General features: G+C 37.2%; 1 protein-coding gene across 5 annotated transcripts in view; it reads right to left on the bottom strand.

Annotated features, from left to right (window-relative positions):
* Positions 1–444: 444 nt before the first annotated feature.
* Positions 445–20,100, bottom strand: part of SMARCA2 (SWI/SNF related, matrix associated, actin dependent regulator of chromatin, subfamily a, member 2) — a 125,575-nt gene continuing 105,919 nt past the window's right edge. For all 5 annotated transcript variants that reach the window (XM_042804440.1, XM_042804441.1, XM_042804442.1 and 2 more), the window contains 6 exons: positions 19,344–19,561; positions 8,540–8,645; positions 7,634–7,735; positions 3,065–3,197; positions 1,996–2,138; positions 445–1,361 (listed from right to left, as the gene is read on the bottom strand). In XM_042804440.1, coding sequence (XP_042660374.1) covers positions 1,326–1,361; positions 1,996–2,138; positions 3,065–3,197; positions 7,634–7,735; positions 8,540–8,645; positions 19,344–19,561 — 738 coding nt within the window. In that variant the 3' untranslated portion in view covers positions 445–1,325. The remainder of the gene's footprint in view (positions 1,362–1,995; positions 2,139–3,064; positions 3,198–7,633; positions 7,736–8,539; positions 8,646–19,343; positions 19,562–20,100) is intronic.

The following is a 20,100-nucleotide window of genomic DNA, read 5'->3' as shown; positions in this document are numbered from 1 at the left end:
ATACCTCAACATAACACTTAAAATAAACGGACAGAGGTGGGACATGACTGACTGTGTAACTAATTGTATTGTATTCATGCTAACTGAGGCCTACGGACATACATTTCCTGAAAGCAAGTTAAATGTTTATTTTATTGCTTAATCACTTAAATTGTAATTAGGTAATGAACTACACTTTTACTTCAAGGTATTATTTTACTACTCTGATTTTATTATTGTAATTTTAACACCTATTGCATATCTTTTCCGTCTCTGAAGATACTTCTATGGTATTCGAATGAGTTCTTATTTTACATTTCAGACAGATCACAGTGGATCTCTCTACAGTAGACATTCCTGCCCTCTCGTCCCTACTATAGAAAGATTTTTGTGGAACTCATAATACAAGGCTGCATCTATTGAGCTAAATTATCTCTTTATTAGGAAAGCACCAACACCACATTCTTCAAAATTACTGGAATTTTATTTGCCTCAGGCTTATGACTTGCAACCAAAGACATTGTGCAAAGAAAGCAAAGATTAAGTACACTTTAGGGAAAAGGTGATAATCCACATTGGTAACATAGAAGATCAGTCTGATGAAAGAAGCCATCCATTACACTATATAGATTGCAATATTCAATAGCATTTTTTTAACCCAACTTTTTTAATCAAGGAAAAAAAAGTTAAGCAAAGTTTACAGTGGACATAAATTTGATACAATTCAAAAAGCATTTTTCTGAAGATCATCAAGCGTAAAGTGGAAAAACGTATATGGGACAAGGTGGATGAAGGCTAACTACTGTACATTTATAAGCTATTAAACCAAGTTGCATATATGTACCACAGTGTAAAAAACCCAATACAGAACAAATAAAAACTTTGAAAACTGCCTGATGAAAAATAAAATAACCAGTGGCTTTTAATGGCTTCTCCTGGTTATCAATGCTACAAAAGACTTATTTTTTTTTTATTTTGTCTTTCTGATACCACTGAAAAACATACTATCAAATGATAAAGCCAGGCACAATCAAACCATTACCAAGTCAAAACCAGCCCATAGAAATATACTATCAACCCACATTTTCCATCAAAAGCTTTTTTTTTTATTATTGTTTTAAATCTTTTGATCCCCATTTGGTCACAATATGTTACATTTTTTTCATTTTTTTACACCATGATATCATATGTTTGTCTGGCACTATCCTAAAGCTAATTTATAGAGAATGAGAATACAGAAACAACCCAATGTTTATTTGACAAAATGAATTCACTGGGTGTAAAGTAGGAGAAGGGAGAAGAGAAGGGGAAGGGGTCAGTTCTGCCAAGAAAATAAACCCTATGGATCACTCATCATCACTTCCGCTTGCTTCCGACTGGTCCTAGAGGTAAGAGACACAAGACAAGTCAGAAATTCTTTGCCAGCTATTCTGTGCAATTTGTTAAAGATGGAAAAAAAAATCCCAAGAAAATAAAAGGAAGAAAAATTACAATTAAACTGGCAAATGAAGATAGCCTTAAGAAAGGTGTTATGTTATCTAATATTTCTCTTACATGACATTTAATTGCTACAGACTTCTTTAGAGAAGGAAAGACACAGTCAGGAAACATCAGATCTCTCTTCCTACCCAGACATTTAAAAACAACCAGGAAGAGGTCTGTTTTCATTTGTTGCAATAGTAGAAATACCCATCAAAAAAAAAAAAAAATCAAGCCAAGAGTTTTTTGTCTGTGGACAAAAGCAAACAGACTGTGAGGTTTAAAGGTTCAATGAAAGCAGGAACAGCTCCAAGTAATAAGCTCCAAACTTCTTAGACTTCTTATCTTTCAGCACTGGGACCAGATCTCAAAGCACACCCAGATACAGTTAACACACCCGCCCAATTCCCTCAAGATGATCAATACAGATTAAAAATGTGCTTAAGCATGAATAGTTGAGAATTCTGACAGCAAGCAGGACAGGATAGAGACGCAATCACTGTAACCACTTCCACAGTCTCAGTGAACAAAACTTACATTTTCATCTTGATCCTCATCACTATCATCATCACTCACGACAGGCTTGGCTTTTGCTCGGCTTTGCCTCTTCTTGCCTTTTCCTTTCTCCCGACTTTTTTCATCCTTCTTATTTAGCTTGATTTTGACTTTCACTGATTTTGCTGTAAGAAATTTATGTTCATGTATGCTGTTAAATTTCAGGTATCAGCTTCTAAATACTGTCTCTGTTCACAGAAATTCACCTCTGGTAGCAGAAAAATATTTTCTTCCCTGCACACAGATATGTTGATCCTTTGTACAAACAGACTTTTTTCTTTATTTTAAGCTACAGAAATGCTATGTGGAGGTGACTGGAAAACTTTGAGTCAAAACCTATCTGAAGAATATATTACATTCCTGATTCCATAACATCCACTCATTTCCAAACTAACTGCTTAACCTGCATGATGTACTTGGATAGCAGCTCAGGGCAAAGTACTACAGTTTCTGTAACCAGACAGATGGAGTAGCTGGAGAGTATGGGTAGAGGTACTGAGTGGCAGAAAATGGAATGAAGGGATCACTCCATTTCCACTGTATCATATTTCCAAGTCTGCAGGGACTGAATGAATGTCACCTCCTGCTTCTGAAACAATCAGTTTCACTTACTCCTTGTTGCACTGAAGAATATCTGCAACACCTTTAGGTTCTTAACCAGGTGATGAGTTTTTTATGTCACACCATGCCTGAATGTTGACCACCCATGAATAAAGACTGTCTCTAGTCCTTCCAGGCACTTCTACTTACAAGCAACATGAACAGGACCAGAAGGGTTTATAAACACTTATGGCCAGTCAGATCTACTTCTAAAAAGCTCCTCTGTGATTTGTTTGTGTCTTAAAACTGGCTTATACTCTAAGGACTGTAGCCAGAACATACAGCCAGAAGATTTAAGCTCAGTGCTAACACCCAAAGCAGCAAACTTGGTAAGAAGTTACTTTCACCAATGGAAAATAGAACCTTATAATCAGTCTCCATGCAGAAACCAGAAAACCTCCCCTTCCATCGCCAAATGTAGTTTCTTTTCAGTATTTAGCAGAGGACTCACATTCTGATTCCGATTCTTCTTCTTCATCATCCTCTTCATCATCATTGCTTTCATCCTCGCTTTCCTCTTCTTTGGCAATCTTCTGCCGTGCACTTTTGAACACAGACTGAAGAACAATGGAATCTTCGTAGATCTACAGTATGAATACAAATCTGTCAGAACTTTAAAGTTAAGCAATATCAGAAATTCATAGCATAGATCTTAAATCCCAGCGCAAATACACAGAACATACAGCCTTTCCAAATACTGAGTAACAATGTTTGTTGCACAAATTTTACAAGAAATGTCAACATTGATATTTTATGTTCCAAATGAAGAAATCTGTCAATAGTGAGGCACAAAAAATACAACTCTTAAAGTGTATTACATCTACAATGTCCAGTTAGAGCGTTTTTCTTATTTTTCATTACCACAGGAACTACTGTGTATTTTCATTAGATTGTAACAGCCCTGAAATCTGCCAAAGCAACAGATTTCATGAGTAAGCACTTTAATTTAAAAAATGGGTTGTAGTCTAGCAATACAGTTGATAATGACAAATGGCTAACCCTCGTGTTAATTATCCTTAAAGTGGTCACATGGAAAATGATTTATCTCAAGCAGCTCATTCCTTCCTTACTCTCAGATCTAAAAAGACTGCAATTAAAAAAAAATAATATGTGCTTGTTCTAATCTTGCTTGCAAACATTCTGTAGCTTGCTAAGATCATGGGTACATCAGATTTTCCCTTTAGCCTCAAGCATCAGGGGACTCTCATCAGTGTCAGGGCTACATTTGGCTTGTAACGCAGCTCTCAGATTAACACAGTAAAAATCTTCTTGCCTTGCTGGGTATCTCATCCTTCTTAATGACCTTAACAAATGAACTTGTACATTTTGATTTGCAAAATGTCAGAAGCCAAGCACTGGACAATTCAGCACTAGACAATTAAGAACAGTTAACAGAAGGGTACAGAGTCACAGATTGTATTTGGTTTTATCATCATCATCACTTGAACTATCCTGGCTGTCATACTACTCCTTTGGCTAAATTACAGACTTCCTTTTGTAAAGGGACACTGGGTATTTGTGAGAAAAATAATGGAAGGATTTTTGTTTGCCATTATACAGTTTGTATGTTATAACTGATAAAACTGATCGAATACTTCGCAGGTTCAACAAAACAAATTATAAAAACTTTGTTTAGAATACTTTACACGAAATACACAATCTTTTTTCAGTTGCCCACCAAGTCCATTTTAGGAAAACCACCTCTCACCGCAGGTTGTTCCCCATTCTTAAGTACTGCTGTGCTTTTTGTTAAGAGATGTTTGACTGCTCTTGACCATACTAGAATTTCTTGACATATATATAACGATCATGAATGTTTTGAAAGGGCTTATCTTCTATTGTCTTACGATGTTAGTGGGCTGTGGCTGTGAGACCCCACAGCTTCCTTCCTCAAAGTCAAAAGATTATTGACTTTCTCTTATTCCTACTTCTTTTCAAGTCAGCTATTGATAGAGACCCCTTAGTTTCTACTGAGGATCATTTATTTTTCTTATGCATAGGCCTAACATATTCCATTGTTCTTAGGAATAGCTCTTTCAACTAATCTTGCTGCCCTTTCTCAGACCAAGAACTGTTCTAAGACAAAAAGAATTAAGGACGCGTACAACATTGTATTTTTTTCATGCCAGTTACTACATATTTAAGTTATCACTGCGACACAGACTTTTAAACAGAATGTCCTAGGTTTTCAAAAATGTCTTTAATGTCCTTAATGTGGAATTATTTGTAATATTCGGTATCTATTTCAGTGAAGAAAAAATCCTGGGGCTGCTTCACCAAAAGCTGTGCAAATAAAAGTTTTCTTATGTTGACCAAAATCCAATTCCAACATGTTTCAAAAAACTAACCAGCAATGACAGTGGAACTTCCTTCAAAAAGGGAGAAGCAATGACAACAAAACTTCATGACAAATGACAACATTCATGACAAATCTTCTGTTTCAATAGATACATACTATTTTTAACCCCTTACATGTCTGTGTTTCATTTGACTGTTACCACATGAAAAACTTACTGAATTCCTGAGGTTGCACTGAGGACAAAAGCCTCAAAACACAAAGTCTGTCTCTCCCTGAAAACCCCCCCCATAAAATTCCATCTCAGATGAAACTGCTTTGCTCAATGAAAAAGCAGCATAGATCATACTAACCGAACAAACATACACAATTTTACTTAAAGTCACTGTGTACTTAAACAACTGCCTGAATTAGCCTTTTGGTTTTGGGTGCAGACACAAATACTCTAGGCTACTGAAGTGAACTGGTATGTCAGAGCAAAGGTGGAAACTGGAAGACTGCTGCAGAAGGACCGCTGCAGAAGTGTCCTGCAATTCACTGGAAATCAAAATGAATGGTATGAGAAGTTACCAGAAAGAAACATAAAAAAATCATAAAAAAATCTTAGATATGAGTTATTTGGGCTTCATGCTATAATAATCAATACTAGCTCTGGTAATTAATGTTGGTACATTGGAATGGAAAATAACACTGCAACACACTGATACAGGTTGGGTTATTTCCAAACAGAGCAGCAGTATCTACTGAACACTTCTACCCACTCAGGATTATTCCTGTCAATTCTACCACCTCTGCCTAAAAAAAGATAAATTTGCCATTAGCAACTTGAATTATTCTGATGAGAATAATTTCATTATTTTTCCCACTGAGCTACTGATTTTTCTTTGCCTCTTTTTACCTTCTCTACTAAATTTTACCATTTTCTAAAGTCTCGGTGATACTTTTCGGTATTAGCTTTCCTCCGCTTTTTTTTTTTGGCAGTTTTTTTTTTCTTTTAATTTGTTATCATTAGATATTTATGTCTGTTTTACTGCTATATGACTAACCAGTAAACTGGCAATTTACATTTGGACAAGATCCTGCACATGGGTCAGGGCAATCCCAAGCACAAACACAGGCTGGGCAATGAGCGGATTGACAGCAGCCCTGCAGAGAAGGACTTGGGGGTAGCAGTGGATGGAAAACTGACTGTGAGCCAGCACCATGCGCTCGCAGCCCAGAAAGCCAACCGTGTCCCGGGCTGCATCAAGAGAAGTGTGGCCAGCAGGTCAAAGGAGAAGATTCTCCCCCTCTGCTCTGTTCTCGTGAGACCCCATCTGCAGTGCTGTGTCCAGCTCTAGGGCCCCCAGTATAAAAAGGACATGGACCTGCTTGAGTGGGCACTGGCACAGGTTGCCCAGAGCAGCTGTGGCTGCCCCCTCCCTGGAAGGGTTCAAGGCCAGGTTGGACGGGGCTTTGAGCAACCTGGTCTGGTGGAAGGTGTCCCTGCCCTTGGCAGGGGGGTTGGAACTAGATGGTCTTTAAGGTCCCTTCCAACCCAAACACTTTTATGATATAATATGATATGACATCTAACAAAATTTTGTTCCATGCTTCCTATCATCATTCATTTTATTTTATTTTTATAGCTGATTTATTTATAGGTTGTTTCCATATAACTGAAGACAGCAGAATGCCACATGCATATATTACAGAAAATATTTATTGTCTCTAGATAGCAATAACAATCACAAAATGATAAGCTGTATTCAACAATCCTTCATAATTAATTTCACCTCATTTTATTTTTAACTACAATTTTAATATTAACTCACCAGTTCAGCTAAGGGACATTCAGTAATGTTTAGGAATTTGAAGGATGCATTAGTGTTGGCAGCATCAGCCTTCAGCTTACTTTTACTTAGGTTTCTTTTAACATCATTTTTTCCTCTTGCACATTACAGGAGTTGTCTTAACATTCTCTGCTTTAATTTAATATTGTGTTTGCATCCCACTATTTGGATCTCATGTATAAAAACAATAATCCAAGGCTATGTTTCACTGTATTGTGAGACAACTTTCTTAGCTGTCCTATGGATTTTGTAGTCTTGTGTCAGTGTCCTGTTCTGAATTCACAGCACCGAGCATGCTCATGTGTGTGAAACATCTGAGATGATTTTGTCTTATAAACCTGACACTCACCTGGGATTATTATTACCGTCTCTTAAAGAGACACTGATTTTTCAACATTAAATGAAAAAAAATTACCAGAGGGTTCAGAAAGTATCAAGCTTCGTGCACAAAGCTTTACAGCTGTACAAACCTTGAATCTGTATCTTCCATTAGCAGAACTGAAGAGTTCACTATGAAGTATTTCCTTAGCATGCTGTCCTAAACTGTACTACTAAATCTGCTCCTTCTATCATCCACTGTGGTAAACCCAAACTTATGTATCACTCTACACACACTGCCTTTTACCATAGATTCTAATAGTCTTACAGCAGCTCTAAACCACATGCAAATCAGAGAAAACTGATCTCAGAATTAGAGTCAAAACTAATTTCTCTGCACACACACACTGCAGCTGTGTCCAGTGAATTCTGGATGTTTCTAAGAATCTGGGCATTCTTCTCTATTCAAAGAATTAAAACACAGGGTTTATATCCATAACATAATGATCCACGAACAGTGAAAACATTCGGCCAGGGAGACATTTATGTTTAACACGAAGTGGTTCATTCAGACCTGTGATCCCTCCAAATTGAATGTCTGAGCATTGTGACACAGCAACATGACATCTTTCTCCAAGTCTCCAAGGCTCCGATACTTGTGGTTGCGAATTCTTTCCTGTTGCATTTGTTGAGGAAGCGAAGTATGGATCGTCAGTGGTGCAGAAAGAAAAACAGAAAACAGGACACTAAGTTAATGTTTTCTTTCAACACATTAAAAGCTGCCTTTTAGAAGTTTTTATCTAAGCATCAAGACAAGTATCTGTTTAAAACAAAAAAAGAAAGTCTTAAAAAGTATTGTTAGCATTTTACTCAAAAAAAGTACACCAGGGTAATAGAGTAAAAATTAAGCAACTGCTGTGTGAACTGGAAGGGACAAAAGCAACAGAAATGGACCTCTCCTAGTAAAATGAGTTCCAGTTTCTTCTTTCTAGCATTAAAACAAAATAAGCTACAATATGAATGAAAGTCATAGAGTTATGACATCACCTAATACACAACAAGCTGCCTGAACCCTATCTGCCAAACTGTGCTTGGATCTGACCTGGCTGTTTCAAGTCACGAAGCTGGTTTAGGGATGACTGTATTCCCCTAGAACCATTAAACCTTCTCACCGTGTTTTTACCAAAGATGTGCTTACAGATTCACAATTAAGTCTTTGCAAAAAAGAACTGAGATGTCATTCTCTGAAAGTGTCACTCACGTCACACTGCTACATTTTTATTTGACTTTGAAATTACAGTGATATACTACAATATACACTAAACAAAATTCCAAAAAACATAACAGTGTTTTAAATCTAAGCCACAAATACAGGTATATGCAATATTCATGTTGTTGTAATTTTAATGATGACTTCATGCTCACCCTTCTATATAAGAAAAAGAAATGGAGGAATTGCTACTTCCAAAAATGTTCTTACCTTTATCTTTTTGAAGTCCACTGGCTTCCTAATCAATTCATAATACTCTGGTAATTCCTTCCTAGATGGGAGCTGAATGAAGACTTCACTTAGCTGTCGTCCTGAACTATTGAAAAAAACCAAATGCACAATGTAAAGAACTACTAAAACTTTCTCACAAAAACCACACACACATATCTAATCTAATCATACGAAAAAAAACCAAAACAGAACACCACAATTTTTTCTTCCAAAGAAATTGAACCCCCCCTGCTCTGATTTTTTAATTTGGTGAAGATAATTAATTTACAATTTAAAACATACCCTTTGTGCTGTTGTCCTAACATATCACCGTCATTATAGGATCATATGTGTAGGAGGCTTTATGGAAGCAGGATCAGGATTTGAATCTGAATTCTGTAGTGGTTTGCTGAGTACAGTCTTATCCTTTTTTCAGTTTTGTTTTTTATTTTTTAGAAAGTGTCCCTCCTGTCACTATAAGTCTATCTTCTTCTTGGTCTTTTTGTAGTTCTTTTGTACCTCCTCGTCATAGTAAACCATTTGTTCATAATGATTTCCATTATACCAGGTGCTGATTGCTATCAGGCTAACTAGATGTTACAACAAAAAAAAATTATTAACTTCCATCAATGACTGTTCTGGAAAGATCATTGTAACTGTGTAGAAAATCACCACTGCCATTTGCACTTCTTCAGTCATCTGAAATAAGTGACAGGTTAACTAAAGACCTTTCAAAGTCTAGGAACGTTGCCTATCATTTCCAGGGGTTCAGAATTTCTAAGATTTCCAGATCTCCCATTCTATATCAATAGCTAAATTGAGAGGGTTTTTTAATCTTCTTATTTGTGGCTTCCCAAATAATACATGGCTATAAGTCACCTGGAGAGGAAATGTTTGATAGCACTTATGGGCATAGCCTTTTTTTTTTTTTTTTTTTTTTTTTTGTCTCATGTGCATGTCGTTTTTCTCACAAGGTAGCAGGAAAAAGCTCTGCTGAGAGGAACTGTAATTCAGTGCACATAGCATTCACAAGCATTTCCCAGCCTACATTCACATATTCCTTCTCTCACAGCTATTCCAAAAAGGCCCTGTTTTCTCATTTGGATCTTCAGATGGTAACTCAGGGATACCAAACCTTCATAGGAGTTGAGCAATAAGACTGCCAAGTCCTGGTTTCTACCTGAGCTCCTCTCTTGCAGTTACCCTCCACAGTGGTGTGGGATCTTATTAGACACATTAAACTAATACTGAATCAAAGGTTAACTGAGGCAATTCTGCCATGGAGGATAAGGATGATAAAAAGCACAGAACAGTTCTGCCCTTTATGAAAGTCAAGAATGCCTACTGTATCTTAATCATTTCTTAATGCCTGAAATAACATCAGAATTTCAGTAGATATTATTTTTCTTATGGATCTGACAGACCAGTGAACAAGTAGGAATAAGCAGAATGTCCTCATTTCCTAAGTAGCTATTGCTCACCTAATGCAAGATTTTATTGCTCTCAGTTTAGCCCTGAGAGACTGCTGCTCCTTATATACCTTGCATCTGGGAAGACAATAATGTAAACGTTCTGATTGCAGCTTGCTAATCAGTGTTGTTCAACCAGTACCATGGTTGCCAGCTGGCAGCTAGAGTGTTTTTCCATCCAGTGCAAACCTAGAAACCAAAAGCCTCAGTCTCATCCTGACAACTTTTGTCTGACCTACAGCAGCAGAAGCCGTTGCCCTTGACTGCTCAGCAGCAACTGCCAAGCCACCTCCCAGATTACAGCAAGATTATGGCACATGCATGAACGCATCCTGGGTGCTGCTGCTGCACAGTGAGACACGGCAGCGTACTGTGCATCTCTGTTGGGGAAGGGGAGAGTGAAGTCTATCCACTCCATGTAGCTGCTGGGGTAGATACCCTGACAGATCACCTGCACCTCACACTCCACGCAGACACTAGTAATTTCACCCAACAGATCTAATTTATTTGGGAAGCACCCTGTTACTGAAATAGAAGAAATCATGTAACGACCAGATAACTGCAATCCTCAGTCGTACTATTTCTCCCCTGACAGCAAATAATTGCGAAACTCAGGCCACTGCACCTCTTATCTCCTTCAGTACTGATTCACAACAAGGAGTCAAACTTTCATACTTCCCCTGCCAAAGTGGGAGGTGTTTATACAATGGATTCACAGGTACTAATTTTGTTAATGATCTGCGTGAGTGACTATGTTGTGCCACATGACAGAACTTGTCTGCATCTCAGACTGCCCTCTCAAAAAGAAACTGGAAGCAATACAAGCAAAAGCAGTGCATTAAGTACAAACTCCACAACTAACTACGTTAACATGTGTTTCTACTTTGCAAATTGAGGACTGGATTATTTTTTATGTTGATAAAGACAAGTGTTGAACCCTCACAGCTGCAAATGAGATCAATGAAATTTGTTTTGAAACTACAGGACACTAACTACTCTGAGAAATCAGATCTCTGGTGCCCAAATGGTGTCTCAAATTTTAAGTCACTATTCCTCTTTTACAAAAGGAGAATAAAATGTTGTAAAGAACATTCTGTATCTGCAAAACATTCAGACTCCTTATAAGTATTATCAAGAAGCCCTGGTGGGGATTCAGTTACTCAGTAAATGACCAGTGCCCACCTTGTAAATGCAAGGCATCAATTCTGTGAAAAAGTAGAGCAAAGCAGTACAGTCACAGCATAACTCAACACACCGTAACATATCTTACTGAAGGAATCACATTAAGTTTCCACCTTTTTGATGCTACATCCTATTTTCCTACGTGCTTCACTTCACAAACTTAAGTTATTTTAATAAACCCATGCAAAATACTGACATATGATACAGATGTAAGCTAATTCTTTTAAAAAGTGTGAAAGGTTGCTTTCAAAACTTTGTACTGCATGAATCTGGATTTGCCATGCAGAAGGACTGCATTATCATTGCGGTGTTTTAAACTTCCGCAGCTTTCTTATAAAAGAAATATCTATTTGAGAAAAATTGCCAAACCACTGATGCTGGTGTTGCTTCAACTACACTTCAGAGTCTAACAACATATAGGATGTTTCAAGTATAAACAGCTACTAATAATCTAATTTTCATTAAATTTTAAAACATGCTTAGCATATTTGTCCTATTAAAAAAGCTTCTGATGATCACAGAGCTTTTAATCTCATGGCTATATAATTTTTTTCTCTCTTTTTACAAACATGCACCCAACCTTATATTGTCTTTTATATTTAAAATACAACAGCAGTAAATTATTAAACAGCAATATCATATTTTCAAGATAAAAATCTAGCCAACTGTGATTTGTCCACACATTCTATGAAACTAAATGCCACAGAAAAACTTCAAGCTTTTGCTATATATAATTAATTACTGAGATTCATTTAAGGCTGTGAAAGAAAAAGCATTAAGGGCATGAAATATGCAACAGACAGAAGAGTAGTGCCCGACTGTCTACTCAGATCAATAACAGCTTATTCTGTTCTATCATTTTTACAGAACCTCCTCTCACAAAGACATATTATCTTCTGCTCCCTTTGTATATGTGTATCTATACTGTAAATTAACGTGATCTTTTCTTACATAATTTCAAATGGCTGTGTTGTGGATACAACAGGAAAAAAATAGTCATTATTAATGCAACTCAGATTTTAATCTCTGTCCCCACTTTTGTAATTAGAAAATAATAACCACAACTACCACATAAAAATCATGCGCAATGAAAATCACTTACGGTTGCCTAGCAACTAGCAGGATACGTGGTGAAGGGAAGAAGGACCAGAATAAATTAAAAGACCCAACTGCGAAAGAACCGTGAGTGACAGTTCACTGCTACTGCATTGGCTCAACATCAGCTCAACATCAGCTAGTCCTATGTATGCTTACATAAAAAATGTTTTCATGATGTGAGAATTAAAAATGCCTCTCATTTTTAAAGTATTTTTGCTTAGAAATAAATTTGTGCCCAATGTTTGTCATTTTCTCTAATTTTTGTCAAACTGCTTACTAGGTGTATACAAGCACGTATTTCCACCCATTTAGTCAGTATTATCTTCAGTGGGATTATATGCAGGAACAATTAGAATTCATTTTTACAAGGCTCCTTTTGTATTTGTTTCCCCTAGCAGTGTGTGGCCAGAAGCAAGCTGCCACTGACCTGTCAAAAGTATTACTACTATCAATACCCCTTCTCCTTTGGAGTCGAAAAGAGAAACAACTACGAAGCTGAAACTGCAAGGCATTCTCGTATTTCTGGCAAATTTAACAATTTTAACACATACTGAAATTCAATTTAGAGTGGGTAGAATGAAGAGTCCTGCATGCTTGCTCTACTCAGAGCAGTCACAACCAGAAGCATGGTCTGCCAACTACAGCTCCTAATCAAATGCAACTCACAAGCATACTCTTTACAAAAAAAACCACCATGGGTGTGGAGGAGAAGAATTAAAAGACCTTACAAAGCGGGATGGTTTCTCTGTATTTAACAACTTCTTACAGTAACCCAGCTATGTAGGGAGATGATTCACTTTTGTTAAATGTATTTATTGGTTGTCCTCTTTTGGAACTGACTGCAGTAATACATGGTTGACCTGTCTCCACCATTGAAATGAAAGTGGGCAAAAATACTTAAAAATCTAAGTCCTGGTTTTGACATATAGCTATGTATCCCATAACTTTGGCTTGGCTATAACTAAGAATTGTTTGCTTTGCATATTTGAATACTCAAGAGTACCAGTTGGCATAATTAATTACTAGTTAGGTTAGTAAGTGCTAATTATATTACTCACCATTTTCCAACAGTTAAAAACTGGCAACTTGAGAAAACAGCTGGAAATAGTCTGAATAAAACCCATTTCAAATACAGACAAAACTACTCTCTCCCTGAGCTATGACCTGTCAAAATTAGAATACTATGGGCATGAATTTAAATGTTTTGTCTTTAATAATGCAGCGATCAAAATGCTAAGCACCACAGACAGGGGAAGTCTCTTGCCAAGCAGGATACATGGACAGGGCACAACAAACCCACCCTCCAATTTTCTTACCAGCTTTATTGTAACATGGTCAACAGCAACCTGCTATGGGGAGGAGACCTTGAGAAGTGAACTGGTACCCCATGCAAGTCCTTACTTTAAGTCTCACAAACAGAGCAGAAAGCAGGCAGATCACAAATGAAAATCACCCTATGTAACAGAGCTATCAGCATCCTGGGAATCTTGAAGTCAGCTGTTGCTATCTGAACAAAGGTAATGACTACCAGCAGTACCTAGACAGGAAACATCAAACTCTCATGCAAGACAGAAGAGGACAGTGGATTTGTAGGGAAGCTGAAGAATTACAAGGTATGAAGTATCATTCTTTTTCTCCACTTAACAACCAGGAAGGGGAAGCTACACTTACAGCTTGCCTTCATCTGAAATAAAAAAATAAAGGAAAAACTTCAAAAGAGGAAAAAGATAGTTTGGGGACTAAGCCTGCATGTGCAAAACCAGCAGTTGGGGCTCAAATCTGAAATACAAATTACTTATTCTGAAAAGAACATCTATCTTCAGTAAAATTGTCCCTGATTTCAAAAGGCTATAGCATTTAAACTGGACATACAAACTAATTTTTCTTTCAGAAAATATAACACACGTATTACACATATGATTCTATGATTATCCAGTTCTTTGGACATTCCTAATTTTACAGGGAAGGAAAGACAGTTAAAAGCATTGGAACTGGAAAAAAGTGCGACAATAAAGCTAGACTGCTGTATTACAACTTGCTCTCTTCCGAATAGGTGTTTTACACTGCAAGATTAGAATAAGGTACAGGGCTGCAAAGGCACCTAAATCTTGGGTTAAGAAATAATTGCAACAAAATCCCAGATTAAAATATGTTATTGCAAATGGAGTCTGCAAAGACAATGCACATACTTTACATTGGAGAATCAGGATCAACTGTGTAACTGGAAAGGTGTTTCCAGGTCCTTGAATCTACGGCCTTGGTATTGTAAATAATCGTATAAAAGTTTTTAAATTGAGGAACAAAGCCTAAAACTATCTAGGTATTTCTGCTCTACTATTCCATATAGAAAGGTTCCAGAACTCTCAGTTAACAACTTGAATGTATTCATGAATGTTTACACTCATACAACCTTGTGATCACCATACTGGATTTACATATTCCTATACTCTCCGTTGTGTTTATGCTTCCCTTCTTTCCCAGGTGAATTTACTGAGAGCAATTATCTTCCCTCTCAGATTGTGCTGAGTTTGAATAAACAAACCAACCTGTTTCCTCTTGCAAGACTCTCCCATGCTACTTATCATTGAAATAATTACTTATACTTGTTTCAGTGTAAACTAATCCTTCCTGAATTGAAAAGTATACAAGTACTATATACAGCAACCCAGAAGCATTAACCATGTCACATATAATGGCATGCACCTATAATGAGTATTTTCTCATCCACACAGGCAATAGTGTCAGGGCCAGGCTCCCATTTTCTTGTGGCTGGACAATACTGATGGCTTGTTGTTAGCTTTGATCAATAATTTCTTTGCCCAGGTCATTCTTCTTCTGTCAGTTCCATGTGATGAACTTCCAACTCAAAGAAAAGTTTCCTATTTTAAGTCTGTAAGGACCTTATAATGCACTCTGAGGTACTGTATTTCATGCCAGTTCTTTTACTCCAGAATTAACTGTGTTCAGGCCTCCTTGAATACCATCCCAATATTTATATTTTAAAACTTTTTATTTTGGTTAGGACACTCCTAATTTTTTAATACATATAATTAATATACTATGATCTATGCCAACACCAATTCCTCAAGAACTTCAGTAGTATCTTTTTTCCAGTTTAATAGCTCCTTTTTTAATAATGCCTTCAAGTTACATCTTTTTCCTTGTTTTCACTGAGACTAGACATCTTACTCATTTGATCTCTTCCTTGTTTCATATTAGCTTGTAATTTTCCTGTGGTACACTAACATGCTTCATCAAAATCACAGAATCATGGAACGGTTTGAATTGGAAGGGACCCTACTGTGGGTGGACAGGGACATCTTCCACTAAATCAGGTGACTGGAAGTCAGAGGATTCTGATCACCTTTTCTATCTTATTTTCACTTCATTACAGATCTATTCTCTATTTTAAGCCATTATAAATGAAACCGAGATTAACTCAGCTTCACCTATGATTGCAAAGCAGTGTAGAAGAGAAAAAAAGGCTACTGTTCTGTATCTACAATTGGCAGCATATTGTATGGTTTGTTACTTAAAGCTGAGCAGTAAGAGCACAGGTGCAGTTAAAAAAATTAGCAATGAATTCAGCAAGCATTTTTACTTCTTAAGGATTTGGAGCACTTCCTCACAGTTCTTCAAATCAAGGTATCACTATTTGTTTCAAGATTAACAAAGATAAAAAGAAAGATATGATAAATAAATGCCTTTCAATGTGAAGAAATGCATAAGGCACATCACCTTGCAAGAAGCAGATACTGTCAACTTGACACGGACCTCAGCAGCTCTCACACCAAAGGAGTCCAAACAGCCCGAGCTCAACATTTTTACAGTGCCTCACATCTCTGTCCTTCTCCTTTTTTACTATTTCATTTACTACATGGGAGACAGCCCAGGTACCAGAATTCCAGGAAACTAATGCAGCTAGGCTGCCAGTCAAGTCAAATCTCAGCATAAGCACAGAAGTTTTCTCTCCTTCATTGTGTTCCTAGTTCTCTAGAAATATCCAAAGAAACTCAGATTGTAGATATAAATTGTTCTGTAAGAACTACTGAACTTATCGTTAATGCAATGTTTCATTAAAATCAGTATCATGTTGGGATGTGGGATGGAAATAAAAGGAAACATGAGAGTTGCTATACAGTACTGCATGAAAGAGGAAAATATAAAGAAAAAGGTTGATTTTGCACTGAGGGCTTGACAGAGATAAACAGTAATTTGACCTCAGTGCTAACTTCCATTGTCTTGCATAGAGTTCTTTAACTGCAGTTTGCAAGTAGCTGGATATCTACCTCTGAATTTCCTTTTCAAAGAATCATATGCTGCATTTCTCTACACTGAACATTTACTTCAAGTGTAGGCAATTTGTCTGTTTAATCTTATTTTGACCTTTATATAGTAATTGTGTAGCCCTAACTTCAGTTTACTAAGGCTTATTGCTTGTATTATTGTAGCCTCTAGCTTTCCCAGACATAAGCAACCCATCTTATTTTGTTGGGTGCTTTTTAAATAAGGAAGGAAAGGATTATACTTATCCCCAACTGCCTACAACAGAAGTCAAGACAGTTAGGAAAGTATTTGGAGACTCCTTCCCTGCACCAACATTATACAGAATCACCATACAAAAGCAGCCAAATCTGGTACTCCAGATTTTTGTGGGCACCATGGAAAAATGTTTTTTAAAAAGAAGGATTGTAACAAAAAGAGAGCGCTGTTTCTGTACTTACAAGATCTTCTCAAAAGCAAGGGAAAACATAAGATAAAGCACACATATTTATTAGTTTAGCATTTATTGATTTTTACTCATTTATTGATTTATTGATTTCTTTTCCTGCTGGCTTATTAACTGCAACAAAACATACCAAAGATTGTAGAACTAGTTTTGACAAAGTAACTCAGGCCAAAATCAGTCAGATTTTGGATGAGTAGCACCTGACCACCTTTTGGGACACAATCAGCTCTCTCTGTGGTCCAGATCAGCCCTTTGGACTTTCATAGAGATGAAACATCTATTATCACTGAAAATTTAAGCTAAAGATAATTTCAAGCATTCAAATACTAAAAACACGAAAAAACGTTTTTTCTCCCCAGATGAAGCTCATGGCCTACTTTTCTTCCAATTAACCTGTCCCTCTATACTTGCCCCAATTGCCTTCACACACACAAAAGCCCAGAGCTCAACAAACATGAACCCCCAACAAAGCTGAAGGGTTCCAAGGCCTAAAACCCACTAAATTCTAAAGCTGCAAATATTGAAAATGTTCATCCAACTCTAGAACAACCTTAACCCCAAAGATTTTAAGATTTTAAAGTTTTCTGATGCCTAAAGTTGCAATTCTGTTCTGTCCCAACTTTCACAGGATTGGGTTGTTTGATGCCAGCTCTCAAAAAAAAAAAAAAAATCACAATACAGGAACTTGGAAGTCGTCTGCATAGCTCATCACACTGAAGAGCTCAGTTTATCAGGCATTTTTAATTCCTAACAGAATAGAGCTCCCTACACTTTAAAGTGGGAACTGATTCCGTCTTACATAAATGCAGGCTCCTGGGAGAAGGAACAATATGCCTTGTCACTACATACCAGCACCATGGTTAACTTGTTTGACAGAGCAGATATGAACTTCCTGGGGCACAAGTGACAGGCAAAAATCTGTAACCTCCCCTGTAACTGTCAGTAGCTAACCCTTACTGGAGGCTAGTGGAAACAACTTTGTTTGCTATTTTACAAATGAGAAGTAGGTACCCCGTTCAGAAGTGCTTGGCGTCAGGAGAAGGCTCAAAGCCAGAGATCCAAACTGAAGAGATGCTTCCTTGCAGCCCTGACTGGAATACCTGAACTTCAAACACTTCTCCCTGGTCAGCTACTCTGTTAGTTGAGAGTCACAGCAAGCTGAATACACTGAGTTTGTAGTCAGCTTGCTGCTCATCATGTTCATTCCTGTGAATCCTGTTCAGATGCAATAAACTTTTAGATGTACTCTAGAGAGAGCCCACAGGTCACAGGATGCTTCACTGCAAGAGTTACGTGCCAAAAAGAATAAGGTATCACAGCTCTGTCTGCTTCACCAGATAACACCCAAGTTAACCTTGTACAGGTAGACCCAGAACAGTATCTGCAAAAAAGCAAGAAGTGCAACTTGCCATTTGAATTCATAGACTGAAAGTTGTTTACTTGCAAAAATTGTATTGTTACAGTCGTGCAGGTCATCTAATGCAAATGCTTCTTAATTTTCTCTCAATGCATTTAATATTCATTTAGCTTATAACTGCTTCTTATATGACTCAAGTAATTCAATGTACAGCAAAGAAGGGATAAGTACACAAGAAGGCTTTACTGATTTTTGGCAAATAGAAGTTGAGTTAAAAAATACAACTTTCTCAAACAAGTTTGACTCAAAGAAGCATAAATGATTTTCAGTTTGAAAATCTGCAAAACAGAAGTTTTCAAATCACATTTCACATTAGTAGTGATATTTTTTCCCAAGGTCCAGCTATTCAGCATTTCGCTATGCTGAAAATACGGATTTCTTGACAAACAGGCTTCCATCTCACCTGTGGACAACATATTAAGCTCAGTAATTCTACAGCTTTTTCTTTGGCAGTTCAGAGGCTTATGATGAGCCCTACATTGTTTTAGGCAGTCTTTCAGGTCATGGTGAGACCCGTGCTAACTTGCATCAATAAATCTGTAGCCACATAGTGGAAAAGACTAATCTTTACACATGCTGTACCACTACTGAAGGAAAATCCTGCTCAAGCTTAATGTTCTTAAGTACACCTCCTGAGCAGAATGACTTCATTTCTAAAAGAGGAGTTCTGTGCCCACTTTTTGCATATTTGTTTCAACATCCTCCTATCAGATGGGTCTTAAAAAAACGCTCTACAAAGAGTGAGACTTACAGGATCAGGCCCTAAGTGGAATTACTTTTCAGAAATGCTGTGTCAGCAAATCCTTCCAAAGACTGAAAACACAAATGAAGCCATTAAAAAAACGTAGAGAGTTATCAACAGAGAGGGAGAGAGCACATGCAACAGAGAGAGACATTCTGCAAGCTCACCTATCCTTGTAGTTTATCACAGTATCAATGATAGCATTCATCTGTTTTGTCAGTTTGGGTGGGTTGGGTGACAACTTCTCCGCAGGAGGTCTGCCTCTTCTTTTCTTTGCTTTCTCTCCATCCTCCTTCCCAGAATCCTTGTCCACATTTCTTCGTCTCTTCCTTTTTTTAAGCCGGACTTCCTCTTCCATTTCTTCCAAATTGCCGTCTTCGATTGCCTGACAATCACAGATTCAAAAAGTATGATTTTTAAACAAAAAAGGTATTGCAAAGGGAAATAACAAACTGTATTTAAAAACAAAACCACAACACTGCAGGATGCAGATAATTCCACTCAAAATGTTCAGCTTATTTATAAACAAGAGTACAACAAGAAATCGAGTTACTGGCAATCAAGGAGACAGTAAGCATTAATTTGTTCTAAGAGTCCCACTATTGTCTAAATAGTTGTGTGTTTATCTGAACCTTGAATTCCACACCAACAAACAGTTTCACAAACAATAATTGGCCTGTGTTATCGTGTCAGTAAATATACAACAAACATTCATTTGTTCACATCAGCAGCAATTATGGCTTATGTAGTTCCACACAAAACAGACCTTGATATTGCATGTTTTCAAACAGGGCAGTTTAAACTGCACTTGGCTCTCAAAGCCAGATCACACATAGTTCTTTGTGCCACAAACAACACACAGATATTTCATGCAGTAATGACTCAACTTCCCTTTCAAATAGTTTAAGCAACTTCCAAATCGCC

This window comes from Tyto alba, unplaced genomic scaffold, assembly GCF_018691265.1.
Source record: "Tyto alba isolate M040663 unplaced genomic scaffold, T.alba_DEE_v4.0 Super-Scaffold_42, whole genome shotgun sequence".
NCBI classification, from domain to species: Eukaryota; Metazoa; Chordata; class Aves; order Strigiformes; family Tytonidae; genus Tyto; species Tyto alba.
Note: the sequence above shows the minus strand (reverse complement) of the source record. Positions and strands in the feature narration are given on the sequence as shown.